The following is a 27,588-nucleotide window of genomic DNA, read 5'->3' on the forward strand; positions in this document are numbered from 1 at the left end:
GGTTCTGGTAACATTACAAAAAAAAATCAATGTTCTGCCAACTTTGCGATTTTAATTTAGATGCGTTCTCGTGCGTTCGTCTTGTTTGATATTTCTGTTTCTAATAAATAAATTTTATTTCAGAATAAATATCTATTTTAATGTAATGCATATAACAATAACACAATTACGTACCGGTAGTATAAGTGGATGAACTAAATAACAAATTGAAAAATTCATCTAGATATTTTGAAATCAGAATAATGCAGTGACACTTGAATACATAATCAATAAAGTAGAAAGAGAAAAGAGATACGAAACTTCATAGCGCTATTTTTTTCTATCAATTTTGTAAGCTGCCTACTGTAGAAATAAAATGCGCTTTTAATAAAAAAAAGAAACGCGAGTGAGTAATCGCGTAATTTTTATTTATATGTTTTGATTTTGTGGTTTTATTCATCAGCCTGACATGGATTATTAGAAATTGTTATAATTTTGCCTGAAAATTTAGAAAAATAAAAGACTGGTAAGTGATTTGATTGTTTACCATTTATGGAAAAGCCAGTTTCGAAATGGTGTTCAGCCCACGGCCGAGGCGACCTGGTTTTGAAGCCAGCAGTTCTGATATAATTTTGGGATATATTATTATGTTCCTTCGTTTAAATGCAGTAACGTATAACATCTACGCTTCCCTTTTAAATCACATTTAACACAATTTCACTGTTTGTTCTAGATTGTGTCTGCCACTTGTTATAATGTTTGTAACATTATCAATTATTGTTTATTTTATCCCAATTCCAGTAAATATTAAGTACTAATGCATAATATAAATCATTTATATTCTGGCTACCAATATATGAAATCAAGGAACTAAATATTATTTCAATAAAACATTTTTGTTTGTTTATTATTCTGTTAGTTTTGCCAAACTGTTCCCACAGTTAGGTTACAGTAAAGGATAAGTAAGTAGGTACCCAAATGTTAAGCAATTAAGGAACCTTATTCCGTATATGTTTTTTCGATAAGGCAAATAGCCTCTCTTCTCATTTATTTATTCAATATAAATGCAACAACTTACAAAACTTGTTAGACTTTAATTATCAGCAAGAAACAGGAGTAAGGTTCTGACTTCCTACATTCATTTGGAATATTTTAATTTGATCTATTTTGTGAGCAATCTACTGGTGTACATACAGGCCTACTCCCCCTAAAACTTTGATAGTGATTCATTAAAGGCCTACCTACCTACTAAGGGGTACCTACCTAAGCCAGGTCTAATTGAAAATATAATTTTGAAATTTATCATTACATTATTTGTTACAATTAGATTTTATAAATGTTGTAAATAGGACAATGCTGAGTCAGTGGGTTCAGTTTTCCACATTTTGATTCTAAATTGACCTACATATTATGCATGCTGTTGTACTACTCCTTCCAGAAGCCTCCTGTAGTTTTCAAAGGCTTTGCAGAGTAATGATGAAAGGCTGTAAATGAAACAAACTAAAATGCCTCTTTTAGATATTTTTTTTTTGCAGTTTAATCTTTAATGTTTCCATGTCATGTCCCCTTTAACATTGTGGGAGTGTGATATGGATGATCATCTATATGGCTGATAAGCCAACACCATATGGTTGATCTGTGGCCGTGTGCTTGAAAGTCATCTGATTAGGTATGTTTGGCTCTGCCCATCCCAATAGGAACTGCGTGATATATGTCTGTGGGTAGGTAATAAATAATAATAAGAGCTCCAAATGGTGTAACAAAGAAATTCCTCACACTGTTTGTTTCATATAATTATATATTTTTTTACTCATAATTTAGAGATAGAGATAATGATTGAAGTAGGTAATATGAAGGAAGTGCACTGCCTATTGTACTATTTCTATTTTTCTTTTGTTTTGTATTTCCAGTGTGTGCAATAAAGTATTTGTTATGTTATGTGCAGATAGTATGTATTAATCAGGAATACCTATAATGACATGAGGATTATGTGATGAAATCTTTTTTCCATCAAAGTCATAATCTATCCACCAATAGGTACATAGTTAAAGAAAATGATCGTAAAGAGCTTGCACAATCACTTCCTGTCATAGAAATATAAAACTAACACCGTCGATAAAATCTTCCCCAGTAGACCTGTCATAAACAGCTGTGGCTATACTGAAGTGATGTCTGCAGACAGATGTATGCATTGCAGTTATAGGGTGTGCTCGCAGTCGGCGGCGCGCCCGGTCGCCCGCCTGTGGGGTCGTCGACCTGCCACCCCCAGACACCGACCGTTATCGCCGCTATAGGAAACTGGCCGAAGGCTGCGAAAGGACACAGACAGCGGTGCTGTTATCTTTTTTTCCTGGGTGGTCGGCCGTGGTCAGCCACTATTGATTAGCTTTTCCGCGTATAGGATTTACAGCTAGAGTGTCGCCGATTGTCGCTTATGATTATGTTTGAGTCACTACGCTACATTCGTCAATGACCAAATCGATTTTGTATAATCATCAGTCGTAATAATACTTTACCTACCTATACATATTATAGTACTTTTTATCAATGCGACGGGTTACTAAAAATAAAATAATGAACGCGCGGCAATCGATACTCTATTATACTTTAACGAGCATTTGTAAGTTTCAGTATCCTCTATAGGTATATCCTCATTTCAGGTGTTCAATAGATACGTTCGGCTACATAATTAATTTGCAATTCGTCAATGACCAATATAATGTTTTGTTATTATTATTACCCTAGTATTTCCAATCGTTTAGTTATAGCGAGCGTTTGATTATTTAAACAGTAGGCGTTGTCATTCATTGATATAAAATCTATGTCCCTGTCCCCACACCACAACCAAACCTGCAGCTGGTAGGTAGCTTGTATAGTGAACGATCAATTTACATACTACTATGGCCAGCAACCGATTGTATAAGCAAGGAATGCTTGCGATAGCATAGTTTGAATCATCGTGATCAATGACGTAATCCGTGCGACCTACAGAACACCGGTTTTTGTGTCGAACGGCCTTTAATATAGAGTTTTTTTAATTACCAGACTACGTTACGATATTATAGTAGCCCGTTTCAGACGCTGACCTGACGTAGTTATACCATAATTTTGTCTTCATTCATTATCCATTAGACTCTACTTATCATGGTCCTTGTTACACAGTAAGAGCAGCTTTTCAGGTGCCTGTAAGCTTGACGGTTTGTCGATGTGTCCAGTTTTAACGTATAAAAGTTAGATTGTTTGTCACATTGAACCTTTTGTTGAAGTCTTAATTCTGTTGACCCAAATAGGTATGGTTAATCGACGAAGGTCACTGTATTCTGGGACAGTCAATGTTTTGATGTATGTTCTTACGAATATTGACTGAGTATCAGTTCAGAGAAGGCGCGGTGACGGCGCCGCTGTCTCACCGCTGACGGAACGGAGCGCAAGTTATTTTCTGTACAATTAGTCACGCGTGTATCCGGCGCGGGCGCAGGTCGCGCGCTGCATTCGCTCCAAAACCAAATTATCGAAACCGGCTCGAGAAATTCGCGGAGAAAATACCTAGTGCTGGCCGACCTCCTTATCGTTACGTCAGCGAGACCTTTGTTGATACAGTCAATCGAGCTCGTTAGTGTTCCTTGGTGTATGTTCGACTCTGTTTAACGAGAAAGTCGTTTAATATCAGTTTGAACACCGCTTATAGTGTATGTATTCACAAGACGTGTAGGCAGATAATCAAACTAAGGTGGCAGAAGGAAAAAACATTGAAATAAACAGTGACTTCATCACCTGTGACTGAGCGAGGTGTGAATCAACTGGCTGTGATAAGCGTTGCGAATTAGAAGACAAAAAGGATATGAGTTCTAAGTGGAGTAAAGTGCCCTACGTGATGTGACAGTGCCCGAGGTGTAATAGGTTGGTGTATTGTTTCAAAGAAACATTTTACACTTTGGTAAGCCATATCACTCAACAACGTTCTATAAATAGTTTATTCCACTTCTGAAGTCCTAAAATAGATGCATTTGTTATGTTCAAGTCAATAAAACATGATGAATGTAATGTACGATTGGATGCTTATATTAACATTTCCATATTTGTAATGTCAATCTTACCTATATTGGTTTTGAATATTGAATTATGACATTATTACATCCTTAACACGCTCATGCCCGAGAAGATCTCCATGTTCATCATAGAAATATAATAAAATTATGTCCATATTTTCACTTTCTATCTATTCTTTCTTCCTTATTTTGAATCCTTCAGAAAACATTGAATTATCCCTGCTTCCACATATGTTAGAGATGTTAGTTAACTAGGTAGTGATAACTGTATGATCTCATTGTCTCACGTTTTCTCCCTGTGTTTACACTCTCGTAACATATTAGTGTAACAATAGCAGTAATGTACACGTACTATTGTCTGTTACAACTTGTAAGTTTCCAGCTGACTAGTTACAATTCCTAATGTCGATATGCGCCAAGCCAAGATGTACTACAATTTTTCGTTTTACATTTGACTATAAATACCAATTAAGAATCAATATTTTGTATTATGTATACGTATATAGATGTGTACGATATAAATACGAAGAACCCAGAATAAATAGATCGATAATAGTTGCTAGTTGCAGTTACGTAGGTAGGTAGGTAATCCGCGACTTTCGCATTTCTCAAAACTATTATCAACGTTAGAAAAAATGATATATTTTTTTTAAATAATATTGTCACGTCACAAGTATGTTTACGCTCATTAAAGAATAGGCAACGGAGACGGTGTTCCGATCTGTTTCCCCGAGAACCCACCAGGCGACCTCGATCGCGCGCGTGGGCGGCGCCCTTTCTATCTCACCGCCGCCCACAGGTGCTGCCCATGTGCCGCTCTATACCGCGACACATGGGCCTAACATCACGATTAACATACCTCGGAGAAAGTGACATTTAATATAATCCAAACAGCATAGATTAAGAAATGAAATCAATCGAAAATCCAAGTTTTTGTGTGTTTAGGTCGTTATAATTATGAGGGAAGGAGAAACAGACAATCTCACGAAATAACGCGCGGTACCATTGAATTATATATTATCATTAAATTAAAGTTACATAATCTAGTATGTAATTATATAAAAAAAAATCGTTGTTTTTTTACTGAGTTTATTTCATAAAGCCTTACATCAAACATCATAATGATGATATTTACTACGTTTAACGACAGTGTTGTCTACACTGACGCTTGTCACTGGGTAACTTTATTTACGTCTTGCTCCACTAACCGCGAAAACACTGCGTTGGGGTTAAGTAAACCAATTTTAGAATAATGGGTGCAAATTACTATTGCAAACCCTCCTTACTTTGCTTAAATAACTACTTTTACTTTAAGTAGGTTGCGTCTCTGTAAATAAGTATAGTAAACTTATAGTTCACCAGATTGTGGAGAGATGAAATGGAAGTCTTTGCCCAGCAGTGGGACAATATCGGCTAGCAAGAAACCTATTTCATTCTTTGTTACAGAAATCGATCTGAACACACGAACCAAAAATGTTGACGCATCGAACGATAGCGCTGTTTCTATGCGCAAGCACATTCGCCCTGTGTCAGGGTCAGAGGGCGGAACAGTTGCTTGCCCAGAACCCTTGCTCGAGCAAGGTGACCTGCAGCGACTGCATCCGCACCCCAAGCTGTGCTTGGTGCTTCGCTGCGGACTTCAACGGCCCGCGGTGCTTCAACCCCGCCATGGAAGGCCAGGACGTCGTCGGCAAATGTGACGAGGCCTACATCTTCAACCCAGACAGCCGACGCTCTATAGACCCTCTCTACAACAGAGAGCTGAGTAGAGGTGAGTTGTTTAAGGTTTACCTACAGTATTCTTTGTTCCAGCATACATATATCTGGAGTCCCTTTCCTAACCTGATAGAATAGTCAGCCACCGCCCCTTTTTGTCAGGGAGTGATTCAACGGTTTATATTAACGATAGTACTCTATCGATTGTAAATAAAATGCAGGTGTGTTTCATCGCATGTTATTAGTCAGTAATGGCCTCCGTGGGCCGTGATTGAAGCATTGGGTTCACGATCCGCAGGCCCTGGGTTCAAAAAATCACCTTGTGAAACTGTCCCTAGTTCGGCCAAGACAATGCACCTCATTGTCCGAAAAGTAAGATGATTCCGTGCTTCGGAAGGCCCGTTAAGCCGTTGGTGCCGGTTACCACTTACTGAGTACTAAGTACGTAATAGTGGTTATATGCTATGTCAGGGGCCTCTGGCGTCTCAGTACCCCTGACATAAGGGTTGCTGTGGTCGGTCATTCACCTCATAACCCACACGAGAGAAGATGTCAGTCAATTGTCAATTGTAGGTTTTTTGTTTTGTAAACGTAATTGTAAGCTTCAGCTGTAGTCTGTTTCAGCACAGACAAAAACATGATAATTATCATACATTTTATATATTTTGCCGTGGGTAAATGTAATCTGTCAATTGAAATAGGCACCTATACCACACTACACAGTAGGCAGAATTGATCACGAGTTAAAGCATTCTGCATTAAACAAAGCGAATGATTGTAAATGTTTTACTATAGTGCTCTATTTACAAGCACGTTCAATTGACGCCATCGTAGGAGAAGTAGTTACCTACTTACATATTCTTGGGTATAGATTGTACACATCCTGTCAATGATACAGTAACGTTTCAGCTAATCTAAACCAATATGGGCCATGATGACGTGTTTTTATTTTATGTAATGTAGGAGAGAAAGTGGTGTGTGAAACTAGTGTGGAGTGAGTAGTTTTAGGTTTCTTTACAGTTGTTTTCTTGGCTAAAGGCGTTCTTTTTCCTTTTCCGCTTTTGTTATTTATATTCTCGTCTGTTTGGTTTGGAGAAAATACATTTGAGTTCAACTTACTTATTTTAAAAATCGATACGCAGGAATTATAGCCAATACCCTATTTCAATACCTAGGTATCGATTCCGTAATTCTTCACTCACATTTTCAACTAAAATAACATAATATAAACTCACGACTATATCCCAATTGGGGTAGTCAAATGTACATCCATTGCAAGATGAACTAAGCTTTGTGTTAGACCAACGTGAAAGGTGGTGAGCCGTATCACCGCCTATAGTAGTGGTTGAGCAAAAATCTACGTAAAGATTTGTTGTTGCAGCAAAGAGCCGAATGGGAATCTCGTACGAGGAGTCTTCGAGTAGTAGTGCAGGTAGTTACGGCGCAGGCGCGTACGGCGGCGGTGGGGGAGCGGCCGGCGCCGGCGACAACCTCGTGCAGATCAAACCGCAGAAGGTGCAGATGAAGCTCAGGATGAGTAAGTTGCTAAATACCTATTGAACTATTGGATTGAGAGTACAGATAGAAACATGGAATCCGCTCAGCTGCTTATTGTCTTGGATATGTTGTTAAGCGCATTACACACTAAACCCGCCGAGCCGCCGGCTTTTGTCGGCGGCCTTGTTGGCATTTTCACTCACTGCAAGTCGGAAAACTAAGATCCGCCGGGCAACGGAGCACGCAGATTACGCAATTCGCGACATGTCGCCAAAATATCGACGGGCGCATGTTGCTGACAAGATTCTTTTCATAGAGTCGGCATGTCGCTGGCTTTGGTGTGTATTGCGCGTTGAAATATAGTGTCAACTCCAACAGGATATACCTGTGATGGGCTACTCATTCATTGATTCATTTTTTGGGCTACGAATTCTAAAATTCGTATCATAAACAGGCTGCAAATTATCCTACATGTGACTACTTGTTTCTTTATGTAACGTATGATAAACCATTTGCAATAGGCAAACTTTAACGTGCATTTAAATTCAAAATTGTTCCTTAATTACCACGTTTTCTAGTATAATTAACGTTATCACCAACGCAATTTATTTTGCCAATATAGCAACGCATCTGTTATCGCATCTGTGTGCACTAACTTGCTAATTACGTAATGGTGTGGATATTAATATGTAGGTATCTTTGGAATAATAATATTCCATAATCAGCGTTTTAGTTTGCCTTCTAAAGTGAAGACTCCTATACATAAATAGAAGGAATATGTTACATACCCTATCGCGGCTTCAACGCTGCAAATCTTTTCGAAAATGCAGTTTTATTTACTGTGTTCTCCTTTGTAACTTTCTCCAACTAAAGAACATTTATTTGACGTAGGTACCTATAGAAAGATAAATCAGTCAAAGGTAAATTTTACAAAACATTTTTATTTTTTTCCAGACGAAATGCACAAGCTAACGTTCGCGTACTCCCAAGCACAGGACTACCCAGTAGACCTGTACTACCTCATGGACCTTAGCAGGTCTATGCAGAACGACAAGGAGAAGCTCAGTACTCTCGGCACGTTACTCTCTAGCACTATGAAGAATATCACCTCTAACTTCAGGATCGGTTTCGGATCCTTCGTCGACAAACTCGTCATGCCATACGTGTCTACTGTGCCTAAGAAGTGAGTATTTTTGAGAATTAGGACTTATTAAATCATTGTATTTTAGGAATGCTCGGAAACAGCAACGTCGACACAATACTTTTTTCCCTGTCCGCATGGTATGGGCACTATTATCAAACTTTTATCTAACTGTCAAACTTTTTGTTTCAGTCTCATTTCCCCGTGTGAGGGTTGTGCAGCCCCATATGGTTTCCGGAATCAAATGTCTCTAAGCATGGACACTGACTTTTTCAATGTGAGTACTCATAAGAGTCCTTCTAATGTAAACGGTTAGATTTATCGGTGCATATTGGGAAGAACTGTATTGCATAAACATTGTGTTCTTAATCCTGTCATGATGGAATCTACAAATTTTGGAGTTTTCCTTAGCAGATTGGCGACATTTTCATTACGACATTATGTCTTAATAAAGAATGACGTACTGTCGAATCTGAAGCTCCGGCCAAGTAGTTAATGCCATCTGCGGCAAAGTTACAATAAGTCACGTCAAAAAAAAAATGTCGAGTCTGAAAAGATCGAGTGACAAAAGAAAATGTGCAGAAATAATGTTCCCTTTTCCCTCGATCAGGAAGCAGTAGCGCGTGCAGACGTATCAGGCAACTTGGACGCGCCGGAGGGCGGGTTCGACGCCATCATGCAGGCGGTGGTGTGTCGCTCCGAGATCGGCTGGCGGGACAAGGCGCGCCGGCTGCTCGTTTTCTCCACAGACGCGGGTTTCCACTACGCTGGAGACGGCAAGGTACGACGACATTGGAGCACTTAATCGCCGCCATCTAGTCTTCTTCCTTCGTGTGGTTTGTAAGGTTGACAACCGACCTCGCCAAAGGTTGTCAGGTTTATTATTAAGCCGCCAAAGGGAGCCCCTGACATGGCTTATGTAACGACTATGCTTCAATAAGTCGCCACCGGGATTCGACCCGGGGCCTTCGGATCGTGAGACCCTGCTGATATTTCCCATAGATGTATTTAATTTTGTAATTGGTAAAATATTTTCCGTACAGCTCGGCGGCATCGTACAACCCAACGACGGCGAGTGCCACATGCAGGACAACTCGTACACACACTCCACCATACAGGACTACCCTAGCATCTCGCAGATCAATCTCAAGGTTCGTTAAGCTTTTCCATTATATTATCCCTAACTGACTTATGACTATGACTTTATAATAATTTTTGAACGAAACGCTTTTATAAAATCGAGCAGACTTTGCATGCGTTTTTTTTAATTACAACACTTTAGTTCGAGTCACTGTGTTCGGGAAGCGCCCGTTCGAACCCCAGTACCGGACTTAAGCGCAGTTTTCACTGACACAGTTAGCTCGACCAATATAGACGGCGATACGGCTCAACACCTATCACGTTGGTCTAACAGAAAGCTCGGTGAGGTGTGGGTACTTAATTGATCTTGCGATGGATGTACCTTTGACTGCCCTTATTGGGATATAGTGAGCATATGTTAAGTCATGTTTAATTTGAAGTTTATTCCTTATACTCAACGCAAGTGTCTAACGTGCAGGTAAAGAAGAATGCGATCAATGTGATCTTCGCGGTGACGGCGGAGCAGATCAGCGTGTACGAGCAGCTGAGCAAGCACATCGAGGGCTCCTCCAGCGGGATACTCAGCAACGACTCCGGCAACGTCGTCGACCTCGTGCGCGACCAGTACAATGTACACATACCTATATTATTCACCTTCGCCTTCCAGGTCCTACTAGGCGTCCCCTTATCAACTGAAAGGAGTATGGACAACAGGCTAGTTTCCAACTATTCAAATCAGTTACTTTTTACTAAACGTCAAAACACGAATTGACACTGTGACGTCATAGAAAAACATGATAATGTGTCGGACTTATTTAGTTATTCTTGATTATTTTTTTTATATAGCTTAATTGTAAAAAAGGAAATGGTTTTCATCAGTTTAGATCTGTCTTTATTTTGACTTAGGATACTACCTAATTGTAATTCGTTCTCTAGCATGAAGCCGGCATGCGACAGTAACTTTTTAACAGAATATTTTTTTCATTTGGTTCTTTTTAACATAATAATTTTGTCTTTAGTGTAATATTGCCAAACAACAAGAAATAAATCCCCACAAAAGACTTACAATATCAACTCTCTGTTAGGTTCGGTGCAACCTGAGAAGTAGCCAAATATTTGTCATAAGTGTGGAACTACCAAACCGCACTGGACCAGCGTGGTGGAGTATGCTTCATAACCCCTCCGATTGATTGCAGGCCTGTGCCCAGCAGCGGGTTGAATAGGCTATTTATGTTATAGAAGTGTAGTACAGAACATGACGAAATTAAAGTTAAACTAGATTAAAAACTGACTCACACTCTTGACAAAGTGATGATTCGTCCCAAAATATTATAACAATTTATTAAAGAGGGTCAAGCAAGAGCTTGGTGATTCAGCACTCAGTAATGGCTGCGAATCTGCTAAGTGGCATTGCCTTTTTATTGCAGAAAATTACGTCAACAGTGGAAATGAAAGATACAGCCAGCGACGCCGTGCAAATAGTGTATTACTCATCCTGTCTCGGGCCCAAGGACAGCATCATGCAGACCAACAAGTGCGATGGACTCAAGGTAAACACGTCAATACCCACATATACATAATTTGTGCAACTGGTGTTGCTTATATATTCGCTTTGAATTTCACATTTTAGTTTTGACTCTAACATTATCTACCGTATACAATCTTACAAAGTTTATTTAAGCCTCGAGAAGCTATTTAATGATGCATTGCGAATCTTTACAGTTGAACATAGAACCTCCTCCGTTTTCGAAGTCGGTTAAAATGTCCGTGTTTCCGGCAGACCTGAAAAACCCAGTATAGAACAAAGCGACTTTTCAAGAAATCTTCTGATTTTCCTATTACCATGCTAAAATATAGTTCTAAAAAAATATAATAAGAAAATTATACTCTACCTCTATCCTCAGGTCGGCGATGTAGTAGAGTTCACAGCGGAGATAACTCTGAAGGAGTGCCCGAAGGACCCGCGCCAGTGGAAGCAGATCTTCGAGATCTCGCCCGTCGGCGTCTCGGAGAATATGACCGTCGAACTCGAGATGATCTGCGACTGCCCCTGTGAACACCCTGGGCACCACGTTAGTACATGACAACCTCCAAAAATAGCTTAGAATAACAGCAAGACAGAAAATAGTATACCCAAGTGCAAAAGAAGCAACAGGCGGATGTAAAAAAAGCCGTATCGAAACAATTAATCTAAAAAAGCTATATTGAAATTTGACATAAAATTAAGTGCGCAATGTCAAATAGCAATATTGCTTTTTTTAGATTTTGTATCCCCCTGTTCTGGCTATTTTAATGGTGTGTGCACAATGCACATTTGCTAAGGAGTTTTTCTAAAAAAGCGTCCGAACTATGTTGTAAGTGCGTATGTAGATTGTATAAGTTAATTCCCTCAAATTAAGATGTTATGGCTGTTCAAATAAAGTGCAATATCGGTTGTACAGTGTCGTTAAACGCCGTCGCTGATGACAAGATTTACCGCGGACACTTTTACAGAAATTGGTAGTTTATTTGTTATACGAGGTTTATGCATTTAATTCGTAATATGCTTATCAATGTATGAAAATAAATTCTTCATATAATTTCCAGGCTTACAACGACAGTCCCTTAGTCTGTAACGGGCAGGGTATCTCAGCGTGCGGTGTTTGCGTGTGCAACCCCGGGCGCTTCGGTAAGGCGTGCGAGTGCTCGGCGCACGGCGGAGTCTCCATCGAACAAGAACGCGGCTGCCGCCCCACCAACGCCAGCTCCGGCCCGCTCTGCTCCAACCGTGGTACCTGCATATGCGGCGTCTGCGAATGCCACAAAATGGAAGATCTCTCCAAGGTAGAGACATCTTTTTCTTATCGTGTGTGTTGTGAGGTGGAATACCAACCTCATCAATCCTGGTTATTACTGAGCCATAAAATATTAAATTTAAAAATATGTAAAAAAATATAAACTCTTTATAGCTTGTTAAATACTAGCCGGAAATTTTATAAACGCCATTTAATTTATTTTTAATTATTGTTACAAATTACTTAAATGGCTTTCCGTGTCAACCAAACAGTAAAAGCAGGCTGCAGGTTTTTGTTTTCGATCGTTATAAAAAACTGAAAAAAATATTTGCTCCGAAAGTATTTTTTCAGAATTTTTTGAAATGATATGTAATTTATTGTATGGACAACATAGCGTCCCTCAGTTGGCTGTACGTTTCGAGTCCTTTAATTGTCAAATTTAAAAATATTATCAAATATAATAAGATATCTATAACGAGTCAATAACCCTTTTTGATTGAATTTTTAAACTGTATCGCGTCCAAAAGTCTCAGTGGAAACTATACAAAACTAAAGTGAACACATTACCCAGGTGATCTCGGGTCCTTTCTGCGAGTGCGACAACTTCACGTGCGACATGAACAAGGGGCTGCTGTGCTCCGGTCCTGACCACGGCGAGTGCGTCTGCGGCAAGTGTAGTTGCAGGCCCGAGTACACCGGGCCCGCCTGCCAGTGCCTCAAGGACACCACGCCGTGTCGGTCGCCTGGTATGTTAGAAAAAAAGCTTTTTGTTAGAATACTTTTTTTCTAGCCTTCTTCACCGTGTCTCTAATGGAAAATGACGGCTATTTGGCCCAGTGATCTATATACGGGTCACGACGGACTAGCTCTATACGTCCGTGACCCATACAGGCCATACATGGTGTCAGTAGTGAACGCAGCCTAGAGCTCGTTTATTGTCTGTGCTCGTCTGTCAGTGCCTACTCTCTTCATTATATATAGCTAGTCTACGCGATGCGTATGTAAACACAGTGATCTTCTAATGTTAACACATGTGTGTATAATTAATATAAACAATAAATAATAGTGCCCTGATTTGGGACATTTCATTATGACATATTACATAATTACACATGGGTCACTAAAAACGACCAAGTACTCACTAAGGGCGGGTGCTCCACTTGGATGCCGGGTAGCTTAGCAAAGGTTGGAGTAATATGTGGGACTTACATGGAAGTCAAAACATTTTGTATGGAGACTGTCAACCGTTGTTGCGTGAAAGAAAAACGAAAAGAGGGCTTTTGCATATATACGTAATATCACGCCTATTTCCCGTTGGGGTTAGACAGAGACCACAGATTACGATCCTGACACACCATTGCTTTTCCAGATAACAATATATGTCTAACAGCAGCAGTAACATGCTGTCAACACATAGCGCGCGACGCGGAAATTGAGTCAGTTGACTCCATTGATAAATAAACCTATTTCATTAGCACATCGCGTCGCTACTTAGAATAAAATACATTTAGTGTTATTTTACTTCAGAAAATGGCGAGATATGCAGCGGTAACGGAAAGTGTGTGTGCGGCCAGTGCGTGTGCAATGTGGACGACGAGAGACATTACTCCGGAAAATTCTGCGAGAAGTGCCCCGTGAGTTCATTATGCTTTTTATACCGTTTTATAAATCGTGTAAAAAACCGGACCTGTCAAATCTTTAGGGTAAGGTAAGTGGACCCTGTGAAAAACGGAGGTGTGTACTGTGAAGGACGGATACTAAACTGTGAAGGACGGATATGTTGGCGTCAGATCTGGCAACCCCCGTTGCCTAGGTTTGTTGATTTAGACGCATCGCAACGGTAAAACTGTATAAATAAGGTTTTTTTTAATATTATTTAAGTTTGTGTTTTCTTTCTCTATATTATTTATTAATATTGAGCTAGTCATTTTTCACTTCGTTAATATCATGAGGATAACGCTCTAAGAAGATAGATAGTACGTATTCCGTATTGACACTTGGGTTTTTTTAAAATGTAAAAAAGATCTTGTAAGTACATTCTTCATTGTTGTGACTTCTACGACACGTTCGAAATAGAATGAGGAATTTGAGATTGTTAAAATCAACATATTTACTGTTCACTTTCTAAGCCCCTAGGTCTATCGAGATTTTGTTACTGTTTCTCGTAAAATCTGCTTTCTGACTAACCTCGTGTAGGTTGTTCTTTTAATTATTTATTTTGTTAGAATGCACTAACCCGCTATTATTATACTTGTACAAAATTTTCCTGTAACCAAAGGTTGCCTGGAAGAAATTACTGCATGAGCAATAAGGCCGCCTGTTGTGCTTTTCTGTATATGCTGTCCTTATCTCTGTATTTTGTGTCCATTGTGCTCAATAAAGTATTTTATCTATCTATCTATCTATCTGTGGGTTGATTATAATGGTTATCTACCCCCTGGACAGACGTGTCCCGGGCGCTGCCAGGAGTTCAAGGACTGCGTGTTGTGCGAGGTGCACGCGCGCGGGCCCATGTTTAACCCGGACGCCACGCCACACTGCGGGAACTGCACGCTGTTCCCCACCGTCGAGGAGGGCAAGATTGAAGGTACGACCCACAACGAAATAAGGATCTACTTAACAGAACCAATATAGTCACTCCCGGGGTAGGCAGAGGTTAACAAAATCAGGCGTCGTTAATACTGTAGACACCATTTAATTTTGTTTTAATTTATATGTCATCTTCTTATCCGCCGAAAATAAAACGGACGGATGATTGAACGCTGTTAATTTTAAAATGAATGAATAAATAACCCGGGCGAATCAAATAATTAATCTGTCTGTAAATATCTTAATCTGTAATCACCAAGTACAACGGCCTCCGTGGACCAGTGGTTGAGCGTTGGGCTCGCGATCCGGAGGTCTCTGGTTCGAATCCCGCTGGGGACCTATCACAAAAATCATCTAGGTACGTTAAGCCGTCGGTCCCGGTTACTATTTACTGATGTAAGTACGTAGTCGTTACATGAGTCATGTCAGGGGCCTTTGGCGGCTCAATAGTAACCCTGACACCAGGGTTGATGAGGTTGGTAATCCACTTCACAACCCACACGATAGAAGAAGAAGACTGATATTTAGGTACGAAAGAAGTTTGTGCCATCGGTTTTGCGTCTTAGTAATTGTTCTCCTTGTATACAGCGAACGAATCCCGAAACGAGCATCTATGCAGCTTCTACGACGACGAGGACTGCCTGTACGTGTTCGTGTACTCGTACAACGAGACGCAACACTTGGTCGTGCGCGCGCAGAAGGAACGCGAGTGCCCTAGAAAGGTAAACTTAAGTGATTTCAGCAATTTAGACTATTTGATCTGTGATCTAAGCGCAAAACTAAAGACCTTAATATTATGATGTGGTGATAGACCATGTAGCTAAGGACACACGGAGCGGAAGGCGAAGGTACGAGAATCGTACTGGTTCATGAAGCAATAACGAACGACGTGAGCGCCGACCAACATAAGTATTGTTTTTCTTCTATCATTACAGGATTTATCCTGTAATCAGGTGGTACTTTAGTATCACATATATCTTATAAGCTACGACAAATAAGACAAAACGTATTTTTCAAACATAAATTCGCTCAAAAAATGAACAGCCTATATACGCCCCACTGCTGAGCACAGACCTCCCTTCAATCAAACTACAAACAAATAGGTTAATTGTGCGTATCGACGTTACGGGAGTTCACAGCCGACAGGCATGTTACGCGACAGTACCTAAAGGGAATCGCTGACATATGACGACACTGCACACGGCACCATTATTTTGCCTATGCTATATAATTTCGCAATATGAAGTAAACTGCTGATGCTGCGCCTCGTGCCTCGTGCCTGCTGGCCTACGTGACGACCCCGGCGCTTCACTTCGATACTCACATCGGTCGAGTCAATAGGCTTTAGTTATAAGTTAATAATTAATTACTTTGTAATACATTTAAATTTAATTAAATAGTTTAGAAATCTTTTCGGTTTTTTTTGAGTCCTCCGGCTACAGCCTACGTAATTGGCGCAGTCGGTAGGATACTCGGGTTAGTGCGCGAAAGACTTTTTCTCACATCGAAACCGTCGTCGTCGCTAATTGACTATCAAGTCTTCACCGAGATTCTACACCCACGAGGTCCACGCCGGAGTTATCCAGACATCGATAGCCGCTCAGAGAAACCGAGAGAAATGTTCAAGTAAGTGCACCGCTAATTTTCTTCATAGTGTTGCTATTCCCTTTTGCCCTTTAGTATCTAAGGAAAATTCAAAATTTTCCACCCTAGTAGTAGAACCCCTCGGACTGTGAATAGGCAGTCTAGGGTCTCGCAAATTGATAGGTTTAGAAATATAGATTTTGAATCTGGTAGTCCAGATAGTATAGAGGACATTATGGCAGCTGATCCTGATGTCATATATAAGGCCCTCCGCCTGGTACCCGATTTTGACGGGAACCCTAACGTGTTGACGAGGTTCGTTAGGCTCTGTGATGAGTTAGTGGAAACTTACATAATTCCAGGTAATCATTTAAGTAACCTATGTTTGTTGAATGGCATCTTAAACAAAATCACCGGTCCAGCAGCCAGGACAATTAATTCAAATGGCATTCCAGACAACTGGTATGGGATTAAGAATGTCCTTATAAATAATTTTACTGACCAGAGGGATGAGACCGCCCTCTATAACGACCTCGCACTCCAGACACAAGGGAATTTCACCCCGCAAGAATTTTATGCTAAGTGTCAAACGCTTTTCTCGACTATCATGACTTATGTCACCTTACACGAAACCGTTCCCACCACAATCGAAGCTAAACGCGACTTGTACAGGAAATTAACAATGCAGGCATACGTGCGCGGCTTAAATGATCCGCTAGGGTCTCGTATAAGGTGCATGCGTCCTAGTACTATAGAACAGGCACTGGAATATGTACAGGAAGAATTAAACGCCCTGTATCTTAAACAAAAGAGCGAAGGGTTTCCGAAACAAAATTTTAATTCACACAGTTACAAACCTCCTGTAAATATGCCAATGCCCAATGCATACATACCCAAACCATTCAATTTTAATAACCCCATGAAACCTCCTGTCATGCAACATCAACCCGCTTACTTCGCTTTTAACCCACCAAAACTGCAATTTAATCCATACTTGAATCAACCGCGTATGCCGACCCGCACCCAGCAAATGTTTAGTGCACCCCCGCCAAATTATAACCCGCGTAGTAATGTATTCAAACTGCCCCCAAGACCTTACAGTGGCCCGAAGCCCATGAGTGGCGTCAGTCACTTCCAACCCCGTGTATTACCCCCGACCACACACGATTGGTCAAAACACGGCAATCCGCCCCCATCAAATTATTTTAAGACCCGCGACGTTAATCTTCACGCCATATATCCTAACGATGTAAACGTAAACGAGTGTATGCCATATGACGATTACGCAACCTACTATCAGCCGGAGTATTACGAGCAGGGATCTTATTACACGGCTTATGATTCGCATAACGGTAATGAGTACGATAATACGAACTTTGTATATGAAGAACAATCCGAAGTAACTTACGAGCAGGGTGAGCAGTCGCAGCCTTCAGCTGACGATAACCAGGATTTTCAGGTGGCTACGACATCAAAAAAGTCAAAATAGAAGTGAATCTTCAGACCCAAAGGCAACTGCCATATATTGAAATTTTAAACCCACCTTTAAAATTACTCATAGACACCGGGGCTAATCAATCTTTCCTTAGCCCTGATGCTGCAGAGAAATATTATTCTCACATCCAACTCAATATAGATCCTTTTGAAGTGACAAACATTCACGGTACCAGTAGAAATAACTACTCTTTGACAATGCCCTGTTTTTCCGAAATTAATGATGAAGATGACATCAAGTTGTTCATATACAAATTTCACGATCATTTTGATGGCCTCATTGGATTGGATTTACTAACTAAATGGGAAGCTAAAATCGACCTAAAAGAATTAACCCTCACTACGCGCAATACGGTAAATAAAATAAAATTATTTAACTCGCGAAACGTAAACTTATATGAGGATATTATACCTGCTAATTCTTCTAAGTTGATCAGATTACCTATTAACGCTTCGGACGGCGATGTCATCGTCGAGGAACAGATGTTGTGCAATTGTCTGATCCACGAATGCATTACGAATGTCAAAAATAATCGTGGTATCGTAGAGGTCGAAAACCAAACGAATAACGATATAATTTTTTCATTAGATCGCCCCGCTGTGGCTGAGATTTGTAATATCGAGTGCAAGCGCACCGAGGAACGGCTAACGTCACGCGCTCGCGACGTAATATCGCGCCTACGAACAGAACATTTAAATCCAGAAGAAAAGGCTAACCTCACCCAACTATGTTCGCGGTATTCTGATATATTTTATATAGAAGGGGAGCCTTTAACGTTCACGAACAAAATAAAACATAACATCAAAACTACTGACGAGATTCCGGTTTACACAAAAAGTTACCGGTACCCTTTTGTGCATAGGGAAGAGGTTCGCAGTCAGATAGGCAAAATGCTAGAGCAAAATATAATCCGACCTTCCGCCTCCGCATGGAGCTCACCAATATGGATAGTTCCCAAAAAAACGGATGCGTCAGGTAAAGTTAAATGGCGCTTAGTAGTGGATTTCCGCAAACTAAACGAAAAAACTCTGGACGACAAATACCCTATCCCGAACATTACCGATGTTCTAGATAAGTTAGGTAATTGTCAGTATTTCACCACTCTCGACTTGGCCAGTGGATTTTACCAAGTTGAAATGAACCCATTAGACATACCGAAAACGGCGTTCAATGTAGAACACGGACATTTCGAATTTCTAAGAATGCCCATGGGCCTCAAAAATAGTCCATCTACCTTTCAAAGGGTAATGGACAATGTGTTGAGAGATTTACAGAATACAATTTGTCTCGTCTATCTAGACGACATAATCGTTTTCAGTACATCCTTACAAGAGCACATGGTCAATCTAGAGAAAGTGTTTCAACGGTTACGCGAGTCCAACTTCAAGATCCAAATGGACAAGTCGGAGTTCCTTAAATTGGAAACTGCTTATCTAGGTCATGTCATTAGTAGGGATGGTATTAAACCTAACCCCGATAAAATTAAAGCTATCGAAAGTTACCCCTTGCCAAGAACCACCAAGCAAATAAAGCAATTCCTTGGACTACTTGGTTATTACAGGAAGTTTATTCCGGATTTTTCCCGAATAACTAAAATCCTGACACATTGTCTTAAAAAAGGAAAGCACATTACTTTGGACTCTAACTATATTAACTGTTTTGAAAAATGTAAAAGATTGCTCACGAATGACCCGATATTACAGTACCCTGACTTTACCAGAGAATTCGTTTTAACAACCGACGCATCGAATTTCGCAATCGGAGCCGTGCTGTCTCAGGGCCCTATTGGGTCAGACAAACCAATTTCATACGCATCCCGTACTCTTAACGAGAGCGAGATAAACTATAGCACAATTGAAAAGGAATTGCTTGCTATAGTCTGGGCGACTAAATATTTTCGTCCCTATCTCTTTGGGCGAAAATTCAAAATTATCACAGATCATAAGCCTTTACAGTGGCTTATGAATCTCAAAGAACCCAATTCTAGACTGACACGATGGCGTTTAAAATTAAGCGAATACAATTATACTATAATTTACAAGAAAGGAAAATGTAATACAAATGCCGATGCTTTATCAAGAATAGAATTAAATAACGAAGAAACGAATTCTATGGTAGCCAACCCGACAGACCACCCACCAACCCTAAATAATTCCGACACCAATACTGTACATACTGACCAGGAAAACCCTATATTAGAAATTCCAATAACAGATGAACCTCTTAACAAATTTCATAGACAGTTATGCTTAACTATTGTGGGAGATATTAAAAAACGACCTATAGTAACCAAACCCTTCGAAAGTCATACGCGCATATCGATTCAGCTTTCAGAATCCAATCTCGAAGACGATCTTATAAACGCAGTTAAAGAATATGTTAACCCTAAGGTCAAGACCGGTCTCCTCATAAACCCTCCACAAGGCATGTACAAATTGGTTCCCATATTACAAGACAAATTTAAAAATTCTGCCATGTCTCTCGTCCTTACCAAAACTGAACTGGAAAATGTCAAAGAATACCTTAGACAACAGGACATCATTAGGCACTATCATGACGGTAAGACTAATCACAGAGGCATCAATGAATGTTATTTGGCCCTTTCCCGGAAGTACTTTTGGCCAAAAATGAGGGATCAAATCGCCAAGTTCATTAACGAATGCACCATTTGCGGCCAGGCGAAATACGACCGTAATCCTATTAGACAACAGTTCAATGTTGTACCACCGGCAACCAAGCCCTTCGAGATAGTGCATATGGACCTGTTCACTGCACAAAACGAAAAGTACGTTACTTTCATAGACGTCTTCTCTAAATACGGTCAAGCCTATCACTTAAGAGACGGTACTGCTCTCAGTGTCTTACAGGCTCTTCTCCAATTCTCCACACATCATGGATTACCTCTTACAATAATCACCGACCAGGGGACAGAATTCACTAATCAAATGTTCGCTGAGTTTACCAGGACTCATAAGATTGTACATCATAAGACCCTTGCAAACGCCCCCAATGACAATGGAAGTATAGAACGCTTCCATTCAACACTTTTAGAACACCTTCGTATCTTACGCCTTCAGCATAAGAACGAAGCTATTATTAACCTTATGCCATACGCCATCATAGCATATAACAGCTCAGTTCACAGTTTCACTAAGTGCCGTCCCTATGACGTCATAAACGGTCATTTTGACGCAAGAGACCCACTCGATATCGATATATCGGCTCATCTCATGCAACAGTATATTCTGTCACATAAAAACCAGATGTTAACCGTATACAACATAATCAACGAAACAAGTTTAGGTAACCGAACCGCCCTTATCGAAAATCGTAACAAAACGCGCGAGCCGGAACAGGAATACCAACCCCAACAACAGATATTCGTGTCGAATCCCAGTGCTGGCAGACAAAAAATAGCTCCACGATATACACAAGACACAGTCTTAGCCGATCTCCCGATACATATATACACGTCTAAGAAACGTGGCCCTATCGCTAAGTCTAGACTTAAACGTGTACCGAAAACAGCCAAATTGTTGCAGGTTCCTGATAGCCCTGATTCTGAGCGTAGTAACGGCGAACGAGATAAGGCTTGAAAGTTTGGATGACGGCCCAGGCGTCCTACCCTTTAAACTCGGCCCTACGAGATTGGTGACACACTACCACAGCTTTTTGCAGTATATAGAATTAACTAAAATAGAAGATAGAATAACTTCAGTTAGAACGCAAATTTCAAATATAAAAAACATATTACGTAACGATACTTATATGCTTTATGAGGTGCAACTAACATACTTAATTTCAAAACTAGATAAAGCTACTTACCAACTAACAAGCTTAGAGCCCCATAGGGAGAAACGAGGTCTTGTAGACGGCCTAGGATCCGTTATTAAAAGTCTTACCGGTAATTTGGATTATACTGATGCCCTTAAATATAATGATGCTATCAATACATTAAAAAATAATCAGGATAAATTGTCATCCCAAATTAACAATCATATCAGTCTTAGTAAAGAATGGATACTTCATCAATCTAGTGTAATTTCTCAAATAGCTAATAACCAGATTAAAATTAACGAAACGTTACATTTACTTTTAGATAAGGGAGTGTACGCAGAGAGCACTCTGATTAAATACGCTAAGCTCGCTCAATTCCTAACTATAATTAGTGACAATGTAGACGAGCTATCTAACGAACTTCGTAGGATAGAAGATATAATAGCTTTTACACGTACATCGAGTACGCACCACTCCATGTTAGGCATAGATATATTAGGTAAAATGTTAGATAAACTTAAGGAATTATATAATAAGGATCAGTTATTAGATATAGAGCTAAGAGAATATTATGACGTAATGGAAACTGGTTCATATTACACCGGAACTCAAATTGTAATAGTCTTTAGAGTTCCTATTATATCTCATTTTAGTTACGATTTATATAAATTACCTATAGCACCGAATAGGAATAGGCAGGTCCTTATCCCACCTTATCCTTTAATAGCAACCAATGGGGAACCTTACGTGTACATAGAGGCAGAATGCCCGAAGCTATCAACTCGGTACCTCTGTAAGGAAAAGGTCAACCAACAGATTAGGACCGGCCCAGACTGTATCCAGAAGCTTATCACCGATCAAACTCTAGACGACTCCTGCCGCAAAACAACTATAACTCTTCTGAAAGAAACCATAGAAAAATTAGATGATCGACATTACGTTGTAGTACTCCCTCGACCGACGAAAGTTCAGCTTACCTGTGAACGAGATGAATTTAGAACCTTAGACGGAAGCTACCTAGTGAACATCCCATACCACTGTTCACTACGCACAACGGAGTTAACTATCTATAACTCTAATGATCGCGTGGAAGGACAACCTATTAAAATACTGAACATACCTATTGACATTCAGACGAATTCGGCAACCCAGCCTCCAATCACTCTGGGATCCATCAACCTGGACGAGCTTCGCGATATTCAGGACAAAATAATATCTCAGACGCCTACCCAATTGGACAACCTATCTACATTATCGCTCTACCATACTACAATCCCTCTCTATGTAGTAATGTTGAGTGCAGTCGTACTGATCGCCATAATACTTTATCAAAAATATGCCAGATGTTCCCAGACGCCAAATAATCGACGTGATCCAGCACACACATATGAAGATCCAGAGAATACCAGCGCCCCGCATCCAGATACCACGAAGAGAGCTGCAACATTTTCATTAAACATCTTAAAATAGTTGCAGATCTAAGGGGGGAGATGTTACGCGACAGTACCTAAAGGGAATCGCTGACATATGACGACACTGCACACGGCACCATTATTTTGCCTATGCTATATAATTTCGCAATATGAAGTAAACTGCTGATGCTGCGCCTCGTGCCTCGTGCCTGCTGGCCTACGTGACGACCCCGGCGCTTCACTTCGATACTCACATCGGTCGAGTCAATAGGCTTTAGTTATAAGTTAATAATTAATTACTTTGTAATACATTTAAATTTAATTAAATAGTTTAGAAATCTTTTCGGTTTTTTTTGAGTCCTCCGGCTACAGCCTACGTAATTGGCAGGAAAACAAGCAGACATAACAATATAATAATACTAGGGAAGAACTATCGAATTCGGGACACGTGCGTAACCGACCAATCGCAGCGTGCGAGAGAGAAGACGCTGTATCGCTTTCACCTTCGCGATGATTGGTGGATTCTTGCATATCTCCGCTCCGCTTCAGTGAAAACCCAGTGAATATTTGCGCGTTCCTACAGGTGTTCATCCTGGGCATCGTGCTGGGCGTGATCGCGGCGATCGTGCTTGTGGGCTTGGCGTTACTGATGCTGTGGAAGATGGTCACCACCATCCACGACCGCCGCGAGTTCGCGCGTTTCGAGAAGGAGCGCATGATGGCCAAGTGGGACACGGTTAGTACCAACATCTTAATTTTTTCAATAGGAAATGTTAACATTCTTTTTTAAGTTTATATTTCTACCATTGTAAAAGTATTTTTTCTCGTCTTGATCGGTAGTCGCCCACACCAACCCAGGTGATAGTGTTATTTGGACCGCCAAACGATTACGTATTTATTTAAGTAAATAGTAGTAGTATTTAAGTAATAGATTTCACGTATCTTCTGACTCCCGGAATCACGGAATCATCTTACATTCCTGCAGTGCCCTAATCAAGGAGAGTATCATTAAGTAATTTGTCATGTCTCCCCGTCAGGAACTGATTTTTTAATGAATTATTTAAATGAATGTAAATAAATAGTATTTTTGGTTACGCGAATTTTATGTATTTAACAGGGCGAGAATCCGATTTACAAGCAAGCGACATCGACATTCAAGAACCCCACTTACGCTGGAAAATAAGGATCTGCCACCACTTTGTGAGTGTCATCTCACGCAGAAAGATAGTGAACTTCAGTCATCGTAGCGACACAGCGCATTTATACAACGCTATCAGTATTTGCTAAAATTACGTAATTTGTAGAATTTTTCAACTGAACGATAAAAGTAGGTGTATCTACATTTAAGTCGACTCGACTTTAGACGATTTGCCTTCCATAAAGTTTGTATTGATAATTTTAAATGCTGCCTTAAATTGTGCCTTTTGAATTTTACTGGAAAATATTATACGCACAAAAATATAATGATGTTGCGGATTTTGATTCTGTATTGAATACAATAAGGTTCTAATCTCAGATAGTTCTGTGTTGTACGCTTTTTGTACTTATGTGAGTGTGTGTCGTATGTACTTATGTGTATGTGTAGACGGGTGTCATCGGACGTAGCATAGCGTAACTCACTGAATTAGGGAGAATAACACTTTTACACCTTCGTTTAGAATAAAATGTGGAATCTAGTCTACAAAAGATATTTTCGATTGTCAATCAAAAAAAAAGTTATTGTGTGAACAGAGTTCGTCTTCACTTCAGAAAGTACATATTAATAACGAAATTAAACGCTATGGTACGCCCGATCTGCGAATTAGAACAATTTAGTGTTTGTTATTAGAGTTATGTCGTAGAATTAAAAAGGGAAACCTAAGGAGTGTACGAACTAATTGCGATACTAATTATACAAGTTTCTTTCAAAACTGTCTAATGAACTGAAAATTTAAATCGTATTTAAAAAGGAAAAACTCGAGCTAATGTCTAAAAGCAGCAACAATACAAAACGATATTCCTAAAATTGTGCATCTTTAAGAAATATTCAAGAACCATTGGTGTTGTGTGTTGGTAAGTTGTAAGAAGTAGGTATACTGAAACTATTTAGATTTTTACAAAGATTTCACTGCCAACATAATGTACTCCCGAAGTACATGAGATAGTAATAAAGTTGTATTTTGGGTGTTACTGCTTCCGACGTGGTCTGGTGCCTTATATAAAATAAAGTAACGACTAGTGCCATTACTAATAATAACATAAAAGTATAAATCTAGTTTATTATTTATTTGATATGGAATTTTTAATACGGAATAAGTTTAATTTTATCTATATGTTTTAAGTGATGACTTTTGTGTAAGTTTCTTGTGTTTTATACATGAAATTATGCATTTCGAAGGTTTTTATGACCTGTACAAGTACACAATATTTGTCAATAATCAATTTTATAAATATATACATTTCTTTCTCAAATAAAACTTACCTTATACCTATATGTATAGTTATTTCGTGCAGAAAACGTTAATATTCTTCACTGTCATTTATAGATTATCTAAAGGGTTATGTTATATAGGTACTGGTAGGTATGTTTTATTTTGAGAAACATTGCTTCCGTAAATGTTCGACATTTTTATTGTAAATATGTTAATTTTGATATACCGGGATTTATTTTATACACTCGTGGTCTCTAATTATAGCTAATAAATTTTAACGCTAATTAAATATTTGACCTTTTATTTTTCTAATTTATCTAATGCCCGGAAGATGCCCGAAGATCGCATCGAATCGACCTTTTCTGTTTTGAGGTGTGGTATTTGCGATTTCCTAGTCATAGTTTAGTTACGAAGAGTCAAACAGCAAAAAATAATGACACTATAGCAAAAAATAAAAAACTGGGTCTACTTTATTTCACAGTACGTTTTGAGGTAAAATTGTTTGTAAGATGTTTTCATTACGGAAAGTGGAAAGGACATAAATTTACGAATTTTAGACGTGGAGTAAAGGAGAAGCATTACATAAATAATATGACAACACGTGTACGCACATTATGTACTATTCCATTGTCTCGCTTTTTCAAATTGTTATATCTATTTTTCCACTTTTCCTAGTACAGCTGTAAACACGAGAGCAAAAAAACCTTCAAAAATGCTTTCAGGCGCTTTAAACAATCGTATTGGTAAACCAAAACCAAACTACACGGTACTTAACGTACCGGCCGAGTGAGATTAGTTTCCGTGCGTGAATCCGCGCGTCCGTAGTAGTATAACAATGGCGTATCATCGCATCACGTCAATATTATCTACTATTGTATCCGCTGATTTCCGCCGTGGTATCCCAGTTGGAAGAACGCTTGAATCATTATAAGGTCATAGGTTCGACTCCAGCACGAGCCTAAACCTATGATTTTCGAAATCGTTTTTCGAATTTTGTTTGGTTCATTAATGATTATCACGTGCTCAGCGAGAAATGCGTTTCGGAGACAGGCAGTCGCTTCTGTAAAAAACCGGACCTGTCAAATCTTCATGTTAAGTAAGCGGACCCTGTGAAAACGGGATAACGCTAGGGAGGTGATGATAATGTATGATCCGCTGATTTCCTTTGTATACTCTCCTGCCACTAACTCAAGCTATACATTTAGTATATCTACATTATGTTAGTACTGGACATCGGAGGAGGCACGTTACGTACATTGCGTAGTTCACTACGGCTCACTTTTCTACTATGAAAACTCTGCTTACGTTGTTTCTGAATTATCATTTTCAATTTGCCCTTTTCCGGAAATGGTTTATATCTCTGTACGTCCTTCTACCTGTTCACCACTTACGCCAAGGATAAATCATTTTAGACTAATCTTCCTTATGCGATATTTTTATGCGTACTTACCTACTGTTGAAAATGTAAGTACTTACCTACTACGTACGCCACGCAAATGTTTTTCTTTTCCTTGATCTCAAGGATACCAACTTACTTTTTATTTTTTCCATTCGATCGCTCTGCACTCTTTCCATTCATCATAAGTTCCCAGAAAAGCTTTTTGTGTGTGCCGATTATTACTTGAGGCTTTTAACTCGCCCATGGGAATACTGTACTTTATTGCGATAAAAAATTGCTATGGAGGCTGTATGTTAATCTAGTTCCCGCCACTATAACCGTCAGATTTGCGGATAAATTTCGCGCTCCTAACGATGGGGATAAGTTCTTCCATTTATCATGGCACGCGGCACTTTGCCTCCTATATGGCAGCGAAGGCGGTTGCTTTTTTTTTTTCAAATAATTAGGCGAACAACCATTGTGGGTATAACTGAGTTGTTCGCGTATTTCTTGTTATAAAAATATGCAGCCGGCTAAAAACAAATGGCAATATTACGTGTGGTGTGTGATCGACTTTGCCTGTGTAACATAATATTGTCGAACAGGCAAGTAACATAATTAGAATTCTTGCTGAGTATCATAGAAGAAAATCATCAAGTTTTCTAGTAGAGGTAAACAGTATACTTACTTAAAAAGTCGATTTATT

The 27,588-nt window shown here is 39.6% G+C and overlaps 1 protein-coding gene across 3 annotated transcripts; it reads left to right on the forward strand.

The window, feature by feature from the left end:
- Positions 1 to 367: 367 nt before the first annotated feature.
- Positions 368 to 25,793, forward strand: LOC126367702 (integrin beta-PS). 3 transcript variants are annotated; one of them, XM_050011363.1, is made up of 17 exons: positions 368 to 505; positions 5,475 to 5,799; positions 7,126 to 7,281; positions 8,196 to 8,424; positions 8,575 to 8,659; positions 8,993 to 9,163; positions 9,426 to 9,533; positions 9,941 to 10,093; positions 10,890 to 11,012; positions 11,367 to 11,534; positions 12,049 to 12,285; positions 12,808 to 12,982; positions 13,764 to 13,870; positions 14,682 to 14,823; positions 15,414 to 15,547; positions 23,677 to 23,829; positions 24,211 to 25,793. In XM_050011363.1, exons 2-17 carry the CDS (start codon positions 5,502 to 5,504, stop codon positions 24,274 to 24,276), a joined length of 2,505 nt encoding a protein of 834 aa, XP_049867320.1. In that variant the 5' UTR covers positions 368 to 505; positions 5,475 to 5,501; the 3' UTR covers positions 24,277 to 25,793. The 3 variants fall into 3 exon arrangements, with proteins under 3 accessions (XP_049867320.1, XP_049867319.1, XP_049867322.1); XM_050011362.1 differs by lacking the exon at positions 368 to 505 and adding an exon at positions 3,424 to 3,916; XM_050011365.1 differs by lacking the exon at positions 368 to 505 and adding an exon at positions 3,424 to 3,768.
- Positions 25,794 to 27,588: the final 1,795 nt, after the last annotated feature.

This window comes from Pectinophora gossypiella, chromosome 6 (genome assembly GCF_024362695.1).
Source record: "Pectinophora gossypiella chromosome 6, ilPecGoss1.1, whole genome shotgun sequence".
In the NCBI taxonomy this organism is placed as follows: domain Eukaryota; kingdom Metazoa; phylum Arthropoda; class Insecta; order Lepidoptera; family Gelechiidae; genus Pectinophora; species Pectinophora gossypiella.